General features: G+C 34.5%; 1 protein-coding gene across 9 annotated transcripts in view; it reads left to right on the top strand.

The window, feature by feature from the left end:
• PUM2 (pumilio RNA binding family member 2) overlaps positions 1-15114 on the top strand; it is a 76488-nt gene that overhangs the window by 27789 nt on the left and 33585 nt on the right. For all 9 annotated transcript variants that reach the window (XM_087823383.1, XM_087823382.1, XM_087823380.1 and 6 more), the window contains 7 exons: positions 1450-1637; positions 2183-2349; positions 5206-5476; positions 5715-5808; positions 7485-7610; positions 10645-10787; positions 12369-12498. In XM_087823383.1, the coding sequence (XP_087679509.1) occupies positions 1450-1637; positions 2183-2349; positions 5206-5476; positions 5715-5808; positions 7485-7610; positions 10645-10787; positions 12369-12498 (1119 nt within the window). The remainder of the gene's footprint in view (positions 1-1449; positions 1638-2182; positions 2350-5205; positions 5477-5714; positions 5809-7484; positions 7611-10644; positions 10788-12368; positions 12499-15114) is intronic.

The following is a 15114-nucleotide window of genomic DNA, read 5'->3' as shown; positions in this document are numbered from 1 at the left end:
TTGGAGGGGGGCTTGCTTTAACTCTTGCCCTTCCTTTTGGGGTTCACTAAGACTGAGAAGGATTGATACCCCTTTGTTCTATTCTAATAATATACTGGATTGTTTTTATTGAAGCACTTCTATTCTGTTATGATTACCCTCTATTAAGCCTATCATCTCTTTGAGGGCATGGACTGTCTTGTTTGTTCTTTCATACGATGGACCGTAACTCAGTATTTGAACTGGGTAAATGAATGGGCAAATGAGTAGCAATCATTTAAAAAGTATTACAATTAATGAAATGAGACTGAGTACCTCTGTGATAGTTCACCCCTTTAAGGACTAGAGCTAATATTGAGTATTGAACATATTCACAAAAAGCCAGAGGTAGCTGACAGCCTATTGGTTCCTTTAAAAAACTTTTTCTTTTCTTTTTTTTTTGACAAATCTCTGAATGTTGCCTCAACTGTTTTATTATATTTGTATTCCATTTGCTATCAGAGCTTAAATACTGTCTTTTGTCACAGAAATAGGAAGGATATTTGTACCAGATGAATAATTTTTTCTTAAAAATAAACGGAGAACTTTAGAAGGGATTTTTTAAAATATCCTTTAAGCGATACTTAGTTTTTACACCAAGAATAAAAAATTCTGTGTTACTACTAGGTTTTCCAAACTTAATTGTTTGTGTTTATAGCAGTATAGCCATGTGTTTTGCATCTGTCCAGTGCAAAACTATGAGCTTGAGAAGTGCCTCTGCCAATTTAGGAGGAGTTATCTTTATTGTAGAATTTATCCCTAAAGGTTTTTGTTTTGAATTGCTATAAGTCACCAAAAGAACTTACTTTTCAATTACAGTTGGCATACAGTACTAATTAGTTTTAGGGGTACAACATAATGATTAGACATTTATATAACTTACAAAGTGATCTTTCCAATAAGCCTAGTACCCATCTAACAACATACACACTTATTAAATTATTATTGATTGTGTTCCCTGTGCTGTGCTTTACATTCCCTATGACTGTTTTTATAACTGGCAATTTCTACATCTTAATCTCTATACCTTTTCCAGGCACTTCCCCAGCCCTCCTCCCATCTGGCAACCATCAATTTGGAGAACCTTAAATTTTTAAATAAGATCTTTATAGGCAACTGAGCCTTCAGATTAATGTTTCTTCATTGACCTTTTTTGGTTGACGTATATAAGAAAAGAAACTGTACATAGGCTTTTACCTGTTTTTTACTAAATGGCTCTTTCTATATGGATTATCAAGACATGTGCCCAGGCCAGTGACTTTCAACAGAATTAAGACTTTTTTCTAATATAGATTGTAATATAGATTATAAAGATTATAACAACATTAAAACAATATGCTGATTTTTCTTACTTTAGTATATCAATTTGTGTAAGTACATTCGGTTAACTTAAAAGTACAAATATGTAATTGCATTCTTTCTTCCAAACAGACCATTCAATGTCCCAGCCTATTATGGTACAGAGAAGATCTGGACAGGGTTTTCATGGAAACAGTGAAGTAAATGCAATACTGTCCCCGCGATCAGAAAGTGGAGGCCTTGGTGTGAGCATGGTAGAATATGTGCTAAGTTCTTCTCCTGCTGATAAATTGGATTCTCGCTTTAGGAAGGGAACTTTTGTAAGTATTTTGAATAAAGAAATATGTAACAATTGCTTAATGGTCATTTGGTTATCTTTAAACCAGTTTAGTTTTCTGGCCCTTCCTAGAGCTAAAGGAAATTGTATAGCTATTAGTGTTCATCTTCATCTCTTGGCCACTTGTTAAAATACATGAAACAATATTTCTTAACTGTGTTACAAAAATCAAACCATATTAGTTACAATACATAATTTGCAAGAATAAAATTGCTTATTTGTGGTAGTGCTTGTTCTGAAAGGAACCAAACAAAATCATTTATGCATTAAGTATAATTTTAATCTCGTTTGTGGTGTTACTGCTTTTCCAGCACCGCTATAGTTAAGGTTGCCTTAGCCCTTCTGTTATAAATCACTGGTTTGTACTCAATTTTTTGGCATTTGATAAATTAGTTGACTACAAAATTAAAATAAGATTCAATGTTTTTATTGTTTACATGCACCATAGTGTAGTTTTAGGTCACCTTATGGTGCTTTTTTTGTGTGTTCTATTAAATACTCAGAATCAAACAGATTCTTTTTCCTCAGGGCACTAGAGATGCTGAAACAGATGGACCTGAGAAAGGAGATCAAAAAGGCAAGGCTTCTCCGTTTGAGGAGGACCAAAACAGAGATCTTAAACAAGGAGGTGATGATGCTAAAGTAAATGGCAGAGGTTTGCCAAATGGAATGGATGCCGATTGCAAAGATTTTAAGTAAGATTTTAACTTTCTCAAGAAGAAAAGCGTATCTCTTTAGGGATTATGAATACTAGCTGATGTGACTGATGTAGACATTTTTCCAATTTTGGTTTATTTTATTTCCCTTTGTACCTTGTGTTAATCTGGAGGAAGATTTAATTTTTTAATAAGGAATATTAGTAAATGATTATGAGCCATTTTTAAAAAACAACTCTTCAAAACATTCTGTCAAATAGTACATTCCATTGAAAGAGTAATGTTAGACTCTCCTGCTACCTTTCTGATAATACAGTAGTCTAAACTAACTTCTCCCTCCCTGCTAAAATTTAGTGAATTTCAGGTTTAATCTGTGATTTTTTTTCCTGGCAGACTTCTTGGGGCTGCTCTTGAGCACCTTTCTGTAGAGTTTCCTCTTTTTATCTCTGTATTGTATCTCCTATCCCCAATTTAACTCTTAATGTTGCAAATGAGGAAACATAATTAATTAGCTCTCGGGATCTGTGACCTTTATGTGAGTTTGTGCTAATACTTAACATTCCTGAAATTGGGAAGTGGGGAACATACTAGAGACTTCAAAAAGTTAGCTTTAAGCTCAGAATTCTGTAAATTGTAGCTTTTTAGTTGTCTTTTTATGGCAATTAAATAAGTATTTTCTTCCAGCAGCCTTTGGTCCTAGATTAGGTGGTGTTAGGAAGTTGTTTCTTTGTAATGATTTCCTATACTTTATACTTCAGTAGTCAAATGGTTTGGGGCCTGTACCTGAAAATGAGCCATTTCTTTGAGATACCGTGAACCGTGGAATCTCAGTTAACCGAGTGTAGGTACGTGTGGGTAGTACACTTTTTACATTCATTGCCTTTAGTTATCAAAAGCAGACTAACAGTGGCCCTTAAAAAGTGGCATATATATTTGTTCTAAGTGCAAAAAAGCATCCAAAACCAGTAAACCTCTTTTGACAGGAAATAAATTTGTTTTACACCCTTATCCTGATTTTGCTCTTCTGCTGTTCCCTAATCTAAGTTTTAGTCAAGGGCATGCATTTAAAACTTGAGTTGATTATAAATCCTTCAGAGTATACATTTATAATTGAAGTGTTAATACACCATTAACTATAGCAGTAAAAGAGCACCACTTATAGCATGACTTTTTTCTATTGTATCTTGTACTTTTTGTATCTTAGAGTTGTTTTGTATAAAAGGATATGCTTTTCCATATTAATATGAACTTCACATTTATTAGCATTTTAATTTTATTCTGTTAAATTTGGAATATGTATTTAAATTGTTTATGAATTATTTTTGACACAGTATTGTACTTGAACAGTGTAAAACATTTTAAACTAATAGCTGTGGCCATATGGTCACTATGATGCATATCATTAGTATGTACATTAACTGATAAATCATCAATATATACATTACGGGACTAGAACTGAAAGGATAACAGGCTGCCTTTTTTTTAAATTGGTTGATTTTAAAGAACATTCTTTCAGTCCCTTCCGCCCCTCGCCCCCCCATATATTCTGAATGATAAATAAACCTTTGGAATATTCACATGAAAAATTAGGTATGCCTGAAAGGGAAAGGAATTTGAAATTTTTTCTAATGTTGTATGGACAGTGGTTAATCTTTAAATAAAATGTAAGTTCACCTAAATACCTGGGAAATAATTCTTATAATTCAGTAATTGCTTTGTAAAATGTTCTGTATGTGTTAGCAAATTTATCCCAATGTAAAGTACCTGACATAGGGGGCAGAGTTACGTGGGTGTAACAACTAGCATTGAAAGCCAGGTAAAATAGTTATTGCCATTTATTTAATGCACTAATACATGAACATACTATGAACTCATGGTTCCTCAAAACAAAAGTTACTTCTCGTGAGGGAGAGGATCTTATAAAATATTTCTGTAGAAGAAAACAGACTATGAGTGAGGATTATGTCTAGAAAGGAAGTAAAAATAAAGTTTAGACCATGAAAGATATTGATTTAAAAAAAGAGCCATTGCTTAAAATTTAGTCCAATGTTAGTTAATTTATTGGGGAAAGTTAAGGAAGCTAGTCAGTAGAAAAACATTGATAAATGTTGAACAATTTTTATTTAAACTGGAACAATTTGGTATTACAGAGATGATACCAAATTGGAGAGCTGTCATAGTGGGGTTTTACAAATAGTTTTTTGTTGGTTTATTTTTGTTGGAACCACAAGGTCATCTCTTTAGTTTCTTTAGTAAGGACACTGAGTCCTGGAAGATGAAACGATTTGCTCAAAATCCTATTCAGAGTCAAGAGTCGGCCTTTTGTCTTAGTTCAGCTGCCTTTTTCTGTTGTATTCTACATTTTACACCCTTAAGTCTTGAAGGTCATAGTGACCAGGGTTTTTTTTCTGAAATACTAAGTTTTGGCCTGTTTTTTCCTGAAATGTTAAGCAAGATATTATGGCAAAATTCTGTGCTGCTGGAGTATGGTGGGTGGGCTTTGGTTTTGAGCTTTCCCATACTTGTTACTTATAGTCTGCCATTCATACCTACTATTCATTTTGTATCTGATTTGAGAAAAAAAGTTTTAGGTAGTCTAAGCCTAAGTTGTGGTATTGGCCTATTTTCTTATCTGTAAAATTGAGTTGTATCTTTATGCTATTAAAATTGAGAAGAATATTCATTAATAATTTTAGAAAATAAAATGTCAATTCTTAAGAGAAATTTAGATTAGACAGAAAAAAATGTTATAAAGTAAAATGGTTAGTGACCTGGGATGCCTAATTTGCCCTATTTAACAACCATTTGTTTTTTATGATTTTCTTACTTTCCCATTTCAACTTTGGAGGGAATTGTTACTTTTACTAATAATGCCTCTCTGTTTTCTTTCTGTAGTCGTACTCCTGGAAGTCGTCAAGCCTCTCCAACTGAAGTAGTTGAGCGCCTGGGCCCCAATACTAATCCCCCAGAAGGATTGGGTCCTCTTCCTAATCCTACAGCTAATAAACCACTTGTTGAAGAATTTTCAAATCCTGAAACTCAGAATCTGGATGCCATGGAACAAGTTGGTCTGGATTCCTTACAGTTTGATTATCCTGGTAATCAGGTACCAATGGACTCTTCAGGAGCTACTGTAGGCCTTTTTGACTACAATTCCCAGCAGCAGGTAAGCATGCTCCTTTAAAGAAACTCCTCTTAACTGTGTGCTGGTGTTGGCTGAAGTGCCATGAAGCGTTGATGTGAATAAAGGAGTGATCTTGAAGAGTTAAATGTTTTGTTGAATAAATGTTCTTATAGTTGAGAAAGTGATTTAACTAAGTGTTTAAAATACTCTATTCCCAGTTTTCTAAATAGAAATGTAGTGCTTTGAGACTAATCTTTGTATTAAATATTTTTCTTAATAGCTCTTTCAAAGGACTAATGCACTAACAGTTCAGCAGTTAACTGCAGCTCAACAGCAGCAATATGCATTAGCCGCAGCTCAGCAGCCGCATATAGGTGAGTCTTTGTAAGTTACCATTTTGATTAGACTGTTAAATCCTGTGCTAGGTATTTAGATGTTTTGTTTTACTGAATGGTGTTATTTCATTACTTTTTGAAATACCTCATTGAGAGCAAAGATTAATAGGTTAAATGCCAGGAGTAGAGATTTACTAGGGAAGAACTCTTTCTGATGATTATTTGTATCCTTGGTTAAATAATAATATATAAATCAGTGAAAGCTGTCAGCACATAATGCGAAGTTGAGAGAGGCAAACACTTGGAAATTCCAGTGTAATTATTTGTGTCCGTTATCAAGTCAGAATGTTTAAAGTGGTTTAAAAATAGAAATACCAAGAAAAAATTTAAAAATATTTTCTTCATTAAGATTGTTTACCTTTATGTTCAAATTTAGTGAAGAAAAAAGATAACATTGCCATACCAGTAAAGTAGGGGGTGCAGTTATTTGCCTTTCGAAGCCAGTTGGAGCTCTAGAATAGACAGAAAGCAGACTCCAAATAAAATTTTATGAACTAACAGGAAAAAGTAAAAAATAATAACAAAAAAGCAAGTTACTTTTACACCCATGTTCCTCCCCTTAAGTATTCTTTAAACTTGAACCTTTTTCAGTTCCTTTAACTTTAAACACATTCTTTTTCATTATTTCTTTACCTTCTACCTCTGAGTTACTTTCCAGAAGAGGCAATTCCAACAGCACATTTTTAAAGTAATATTTTAGTAGCTTATGGTAAAAGATCAACACAGTGATTCCTCAATACCAGCAATTTCTTCTCTCTATTAAGTACTGCAAATGAATATTTTAAAATTTTTTCTTCGCCTTTACTGAATCATTACTGGCATATATTAGACTCAGAACTGGGCTTAGGTTTATTCTTCTGCTTAAGACTTGATTGTACTACTATTGCTTTCACGGTAAAGTCCAGTAAGTTCTTTATGGATCTTTGTTCTTATTATAGCTCCAGTTGTTTTTTTTTGGGGGGGGGGGGGGTTAATACATTTGTATTGATTTTAGAGAAACATCACTGTGAGAGAAAAACATTGATTGGTTGCCTCCCACATGTACCCCAACTGGGGATCGAACCCACAACCTGGGTACATACCCTGACCGGGAATCAAACTGGCAGTCTTTTGGTGCACAGGACAACACTCAACCAACTGAGCCATACCTGCCAGGGCTCCAGTTTTATCTTATACACTACAACCCCACTCCGTCCTACCTACCCCTTCCAAAGCTTGTTTGAGGCCCCTCCTCTCTATGCCCATAGCACTTACACTATATTCTAATTGCCAGTTTCTTGTTTGTTTTTCTCACTAGATGAATTTGTCAGGGCAGATCATATCTGTCTTCTTCGCTCTTGAATCCCTAACTCATAGTATGGCTCAGGAAATATTGAATCAAAAACTGCTATCAAACAGTAGTAGTTCTAGTTCTGAACAGTTACTGTGTGCCGGTTATGTGCTAGTACTGTACAGTCATTTTCTAATTAGTATCACACTTATTATCCTATAAGATACCTGCTTCATAAATGAAGAACCTTATAGTCAGTGAGAATTTAAACTATTATGTACACTCTCCTCCTCCACCCCAAATTCAGAATAGAAATGTTTTTACCTAATAAAGAAAATCATACTTTACATTTTCTTTCATTATTTCTCCCCCTTTTTAAATACAGCTGGTGTATTCTCAGCAGGCCTTGCTCCAGCTGCATTTGTGCCAAATCCGTATATTATTAGTGCTGCTCCTCCAGGGACTGATCCATATACTGCAGCAGGATTGGCTGCAGCAGCAACATTAGCAGGTAATTTATTCATCCTGGTTGCTTATTATGGATTTAGTTTTAATCTTGGTATAAGCTTTATTTTGGTCTCTTTGGGCAATTTGAAGTTCCTCGGAAAAACTGTGAAACATTTAATACAGAATGAGCTAAAGTTTCCAGAGTTAATTTTTCAACTGGAACGCTACAGGAGAAACAAGCCTGATAATTTTCCTCCTATACATAATTGGCTTACCTTTTAGTTTTTTAGTTTCAGAAATCTTACATTGCCAAACAAATCTTCATTCTTGTGACCAATCCCATTACGCATAGAGACAATGCAAAGTAATGTTACTTCTCAAAAAATAAACTGGGTTAAGTATTGTAAATACCCAGGTCAGGGAGAGTGTATGGTAAAGTGCTTCTGCAATCTTGAGAGTATGAGTATGTAATCGTAAAGTTTATTTAGCAGTGTTAAAATTTGTAAGCAAGCTGGGGAACAAAAGATGAGGTGGAGTTAGGAAGAACTTCCTAAAAACTGTCAAACCCTGAAACCACCACTCAGATGAAATAAACACCAACATGTCATTTGTATCACAGTAAAGCTGGGGGGAAATTTTTTAAACAGAAGCTGTGTTTATTGTTTATTTAAGTGTGCTGGTCAGGCAGTCTTACTGAATAAAGCAATTGGCTGATCTTCGATAGGGTGGGGGGTTGTTTTAGGTTGAATTGGTTATAAAGATAGAAATGAGTTTGTCGTAGGCGTGGTTTATGTTGGTCATCAAGGCAGGAACAGGATGATGGCAGTCACAGGAGTGTGTTCACTGTAGTAAGAACAGTCTTTGCCTAGGAACTTGGGGAGTTTAATACTGAGGAGTTTAAGAAGTGAAAAAATGTTAACTTCATATTCTTCTTTAATATCTTAGTTTGCATACTGAAACTAATCTGCCACATTCAGTATTTGGTATATATATGTATATGATTCCATAAGCATGTGAGCTTCCTTGGTGCCATTTAACTGGATGTTAGTGTGTAAAGTGCTGGTATATCATTCATACAGAAAATCGTTAACCTATGGAACTGAAAGAAGCGACTTTAAGATGTCATTAGTTTTGAGATGACCTCTGGGCTTTGGCTTTCTAAGACCAGTGCTATCCAGCAGAAATATAATGTGAGCCAGATAATATAATTAAAATTTTTCTTGTAGCTACATTATAGAAATTTAAAAAAAGATTAAATTAATTCCAATGATATGTTTGATTTAGTCCAACATATCTAAAATAGTATCATTTTAATATATAATCAAGATTTTTAAATTATTAAGATATTTTTCCCTTTTTTATGCTAACTGTTCAGAATCCATGTATATTATATATTTACAACACATCTCAATTCAGGCTATCCAACTTTTAATTATTAAATAGCCACAAGCTATTAATAGCTGTTAATGGCTTCTGGGTGCTGTTTTGGACAGAGAGGTTCTCAGTAGATATCTGATTCTTGTTTTGTTTGATTGTATCTTTCCTGCATAGATCCTTTTCACTGTTCTAACAGTGCTCATTATAGATTGTGCTTAAACTATCTTTAGAAATATGTACTTTTTAAAGCTTTTCATTTTTGTGATTCAGTGAATTATTCTGGACTTTATTTTCTTCCAAAACAAAATGAAACCAAGCGTTTGACTTTTAAAAAATCTACAAATTAGATACAATAAATAGTTCCCTATCAGTGGAATTTTAGGACATGTTTGTTTTATCAGTCAGGAATCATGACGTCTTGTTTATTAGTTTAATGGTGGGCTTGTTGTACATGATGCTACTTTCCAGGAATCAAACATTGTCTTGAATTAAGTAAAATAGAGTAAGAACAACTCTGTTTTTCTTAGTTTGCTTTCTTGTATCTATGTTCCTCTATGCTTATATTAACTAGTTCTTGTTTTGACTCACTGGTCCCATTTTTCTAACCACATAAACACTGATGTTTCATTTGTTTTTGTGGGATTTTTTTTAGTTGCCTTATAAGAATTGTGACTAAGTTTATTTCAGGGTTTGCAATTAAAGTATAGTTGTGGCAAGCTTGGTACCAGAATGTCCCCTAGTTTTATGTTACAGGTTGCAAATCAAAAGATGAGTGTTTAGTTTATTTTTGTAATTCAATAATAGTCAGAAAGTTTGTGGGTTTTTTTAATTTTAAATATGTCTTTATTAATTTCAGAGAGAGGAAAGGAGAGAGAGAAGCATCAATGATGAGAGTCATTGATCGGCTGCTTCCTGCAAGCCCCCCTGCTGGGGATCGAGCCTGCAACCCGGGCATGTGCCCTGACTGGGAATCGAACCCCGATCTCCTGGATCCTAGGTCGATTCTCAACTGCTGAGCCATGCCCAGCCGGGCCAGAAAATATTTTTTAAGAGAAGTGAATTGAGTATAGAGAATCTTACAGTTCTGCGGTATCTGTTTTCTGATTATCTGTGTGTGTCAGTACCAAACCCATAAACTGGCATTCAGTAACTGTTGGATAGTTAAGTGTCCTGTCAATTCATTGATCCTCTTATTACTATTTTTTTAATCCTAAGCAGAGGATATTTTTCCATTGCTTTTTCAGAGAGAGTGGAAGAGAGAGAGAGAAACATCGATGTGAGAGAGACACATCGAGTAGTTGCCTCCTGCTCGTGCCCCGACCAGGGCCAAGCCTGCAACCGAGGTATGTGCCCTTTGCCGGAATCAAACCTGGGACCTTTCAATCCATGGGTCGATGCTCTGACCACTGAGCCAAATTGGCTAGGGTTCACTGGTCCTCCTAAAGTTTAGCTTCACATCTCTCCATTAAGGCCACTGCTGCTGTTTCTGAATATTCACTGTCTTAATAATTAATACCTTAATGAGACTTTCTCCCTAATAGAATAGGGAAAAGTAAATATAGTAGGTATAAATAGGTACAGAACTATAAGGACATCTGCTCTAAGTCTTTATGTACTGTCCCCTTTTATGATCTAGTGATGATTGACCTCATTTATCTATAAAATGTAGTGACCTTACCCTCTTCTTTTTTTTTTTTTATTGCATGGGGTGTGGGGTTTAGGTCCAGCAGTGGTTCCACCTCAGTATTATGGTGTTCCGTGGGGGGTGTATCCAGCCAATTTATTTCAACAGCAAGCTGCAGCTGCGGCAAACAACACAGCAAATCAGCAAGCTGCATCTCAAGCTCAGCCTGGACAGCAGCAGGTATAGGCTTGCCTTCATTCCGTTAATACCTGAAGTGTCTTTGAAATTGTGTGAGCTCTTTGTGTTCAAGATCCATGTCTTTTCTCTTTATTTTCTTCAGTATGTAATATGCATATATGTGGTGGGCAAAAGTAAGTTTACTGTGCCATGTGACAGTTAATAAAACTGTTGTAATAATCATAACCTGCATGTCTTTTTCCATATGAACAACTGTAGACCTACTTTTGCCCACACCTGTACAGTTGGTACATAAGCCTGGATTACATGATTTTTTTTCTGATCCATATTATATGAATTTAAAGATTTGATTGTATTTCATTTTTACATTTCTGTTGAAATCTCTAGCGATTTTAAATTTTCTTTTCAGTTCTTAAACTGTGCTAATAATGTTCCTATCCAAGTAATTGTCACTTCAATTTTTTTCAGTTTTCTTCTGGATATTTAAATTACTATTTTAAATATTTACTTAATATATTTCTGACCAGAAAAAGAAGATTACTGGGTACTTCATATTTTTAAGCACGAAAAGATGAAATATTTTCACTAAAGGTTAGATTTAATTTCTTCAAACAAAATGTTTATCACAAAAAAATTTTTTTTAATTTCCTGGAACTTTTTGGTAAATGTAAAAGCTATTGATAAATACCATATTTCTGGCTGTCAGATTCAACATATACCAAAGAAGCAGCTTAATGAAAAGTAGTGTTATTTACTTGCCAGTTAAATTTTATTCTAAATTTTCTTAAATATAGTTTAATACTATATTGATGTTCTTTCTACGCTGTTTTTAGGCTCAATCCTTACAGATGCAACAGCATCATTTAAATTATTTTTCAATCTAAACTTTTTACCTTTTTTAGGCAAACATAAAAATATGCCACTACCTGAATAATACACCTATGTGTGATGCTTACTTATAGGATGGACTTTCAGTGAATTCCCTTTATCCTGAATTACTTAAATATTTATCTCTGTGAAATTAATGTGTATTATGGTTGTGTATAATCACTACAACAACTACTTATTGCAGAGTAGTAAAACTTGACCAGCCCTCAGAGTTTTCACCTTGTTTTGATGTAATCTTGTGTTCATTGGCTCACCCTAAAGTTTTACCCTAAGAAGCAGCTTTTACTCAGAAAGCTGCTGAATTCTAAAAACTTGGTTCAGTTTGCAGTTTTTACTCTACTGCAGTCTCACAACAGACTAAGTGAAGGATACTTTATGTCCTCAAACTTACTGTGTTTCAGTTTTCAGCCTTAAAGAATAAGATACCTAAATTAAATTTTTTGTCTTCAGCAAAGATTTTGCTAGAGCATAAGTACCAGAAATAATTTTTCCAAAAGACCTAGAACCTCCATGTTGCTTAATAAATAGATTGTTCTAGTTGTCAGGAGTCAGTGATTGTGTTTTTGATGTTAAGTATTTTGTATTATTTCATGCTAAATTGACATTTCATTCCATGTAAATATGTTCAAAGACTATTCAAAGGCTTTGTGTGATATATACAAAGTTGTCCAAGATCAATTTATGTATCTGTTACTTGATAATTTCATTTTTAAGGAAATCATTTGTCCTTTGTAGGTTCTTCGTGCTGGAACAGGTCAGCGCCCTCTTACTCCCAATCAGGGCCAGCAAGGGCAACAAGCAGAATCACTTGCAGCAGCAAATCCAACTTTGGCTTTTGGTCAGGGTCTTGCTACTGGCATGCCAGGTATATAGTTGGTTAATCGTAGAAATTTAAATAGATATTATTTTTTAATTGATTTTTACAGGGAGAGAGAGGGAAAAACATCGATCAACTGCCTCCTGCATGCCCCCTACCTGGGTTTGAGCCCACAACCTGAGCATTTGAATAGATTTAAATATTAAATATCACACTGAAGAGTGAAAACATTAAGAGAAATCTCCTTAAACTCTTGCCTACCTTGCAATAAATTATTTACAATTCAGATGCCAAGAGTCGAAATTAATACTGTTTATGAGATTTAATGACAGGGATGGAAAATATGTATTAGAGTTTTCAGCACAGCCATTTCTCTCTTTTTTTAAATTGATTGTGGGTGGGGGACGGGACGAGAGAGAGAAACACTGTTTTGTTCCACTTACTTATGCATTCATTGGTTGATTCTCATATGTGCCCTGACCTGGGTTCAAACCCAAAACATTGGTGTATCAGAACAACTTTCTAACCAACTGAGCTATCTGGCCAGGGCCATTATTTTCTCTTTTATGGTATAAACTATAGCATCTTTCCAGCTTAGCAGAGCCCAGCATTCTCAATGCAGTTCCTCAAGAGATAAAACCAAATGGTTAGAGTTGACATGTGAGACAAAAACTTGTATGCCATTCCTGCCTTATAAGAATTGTTCTTTGGTTAATTTGAGAAGTTGGCGTCATTTTTCACTTTGAACATTTTGCAGTCTTGTTTAGCCTATTTATAATTTTTAAACTACTGATATTTATAACCCAGTAGCAAGTGTCTAATGTCCTTGTGAAAGCGTAATACAGAGAAAAATTTTTTAATTTCTGCTCATTGCCACAGTACAACTTTTAGAAAGGGCTTAACAAAATATTTCTTTTTGTTAAGCAGATATTTATAAAACTGGATACAAAATTACTGCTTTAATAATGGAATTTTTCTTAGGCCTATGAAAGCAGCACTTGTTATGTTTTTAAAGGGAGATCTGGAGACTACTTTTGAATATCAATAGATAATGAATGCATCACTTTATATTTTACTTCTTCATTCAGTCCCCTCCTGAAGACTTATTTTTTCTTTTAAGTATCCTATTTTTTTACTTTTAGTATATGACTAGTTACTCCTACAACTATATAGATTACTTATTAATGAAAGGTGAGTTTCATTGTCCATTTAATTGTAATGTAGTTAAATTTCCTATTCAGATCATTTAGGAAATGTGTTTAATGTATTGGGAAAAAATCCTGATTGAAGGTTTCTTTTGTGTGTTAAGTGCTGCTAAGTACTTGTGTGTGTGGTTTTGAGAATTTCTATACCAATTGCATTCATTTTGTTCTCTGAAATTCTCAGGTCTGGCTTTATCATCTTGTCTCAGCCACTAGATAAAGAGGTGTTAATATGCTGTACCGGAAGTACAAATGATAATGGAATGGGGCGTTCTTATTATTTTCTTTTTTACCCAGCTACGTATACTTCACAGAAGCCCCTGTCCTAGAACCATGGAGACAGCTATAAAGAACTGAGCTAGGAGTTCATGAAAGCCACGGCTAAGATTACTCTGGGTTTCTCTCTCGGATTTTTGCTACAGGGAGAAAAGGGAGAAGAGTCATGGAGTACAACAGTCTCCTGCCTTAATAGATTCTGAGTAGGACCTTGATTGAAGAGAGTGCTCTGGCCTCTGTGTTTACTATGGCCTGTAACTCTTGGTAACCTTTTTAGGCTCTTGGTTCTGGGTCTGTTATTGCAAATGCCTTTGCTTCATTTCCTCATATTCCACTCATTTTCTTATTTACTAAAAAACTCAAGGTATTTTGCTGTTACTTTTTATCAGACTTGATTTTCTCAAAATTTATATGTCCTGTTTTCCATTCTATGAAAGAGCTCTTTACTGCTTTTTTCGTTTTGTTTTGTTCAACAGCAAACTCTTATGTTGGTGACCCTAAAAGCAATCCACCTTTATACTACAGGGTGTCCCCAAAAAATGTATACACACTTCAACATCTGATAGCTCAGTTTTAAAAATGAAATGTATTTTAATAAACACTGCCTTTATAATTATAGTGTATATATACATTTTGGGGGGATGATCTATATGTGTGTCCCAAAACAATTAACTGTCTTTAGAGTGATAATAAAATTAAAAACAGATACAACTTCAGGGAAAAAACAGATTATTTTACCTAGCCTTCTGGGCCACAACATTTAGTCCCTTTACAAGTATAAATGTAAAATCTATTCTCATAAAAAGGGTCTGACTAGAATTAGTGTTTGTATATCCAGTGACTTGTTGACTGTTCACGTGATTTCTTCACTCTAAAACTTTCTCTAATGCCTTCTTTACCTCATTCTGCCCAGGACTATGATGAAATAATTCTCACTTTTGTTATTCAAATTCTGATATAAATATACAGCTTAATGTGCTAATAAGAGGTAACGGGAAAGTTAAGGTTTTTCGTCTCTTAACAGACCTTAACTTTTCTACCTCTTAGCCTTCTTTAGCTCTCATCTACCAGATCACTGGTCCTTGTAGCATACCTGGTTATAGACTCAGTCCTTCTGCTTGATCCCATGTGCCATCTGTTGTTTTTCAGTCTTGTATCTTCAGTCTTTTTCCCTCTGCCATCTCCT

Source organism: Miniopterus natalensis, chromosome 13 (genome assembly GCF_054644295.1).
Source record: "Miniopterus natalensis isolate mMinNat1 chromosome 13, mMinNat1.hap1, whole genome shotgun sequence".
Lineage (NCBI taxonomy): Eukaryota > Metazoa > Chordata > Mammalia > Chiroptera > Miniopteridae > Miniopterus > Miniopterus natalensis.
Note: the sequence above shows the minus strand (reverse complement) of the source record. Positions and strands in the feature narration are given on the sequence as shown.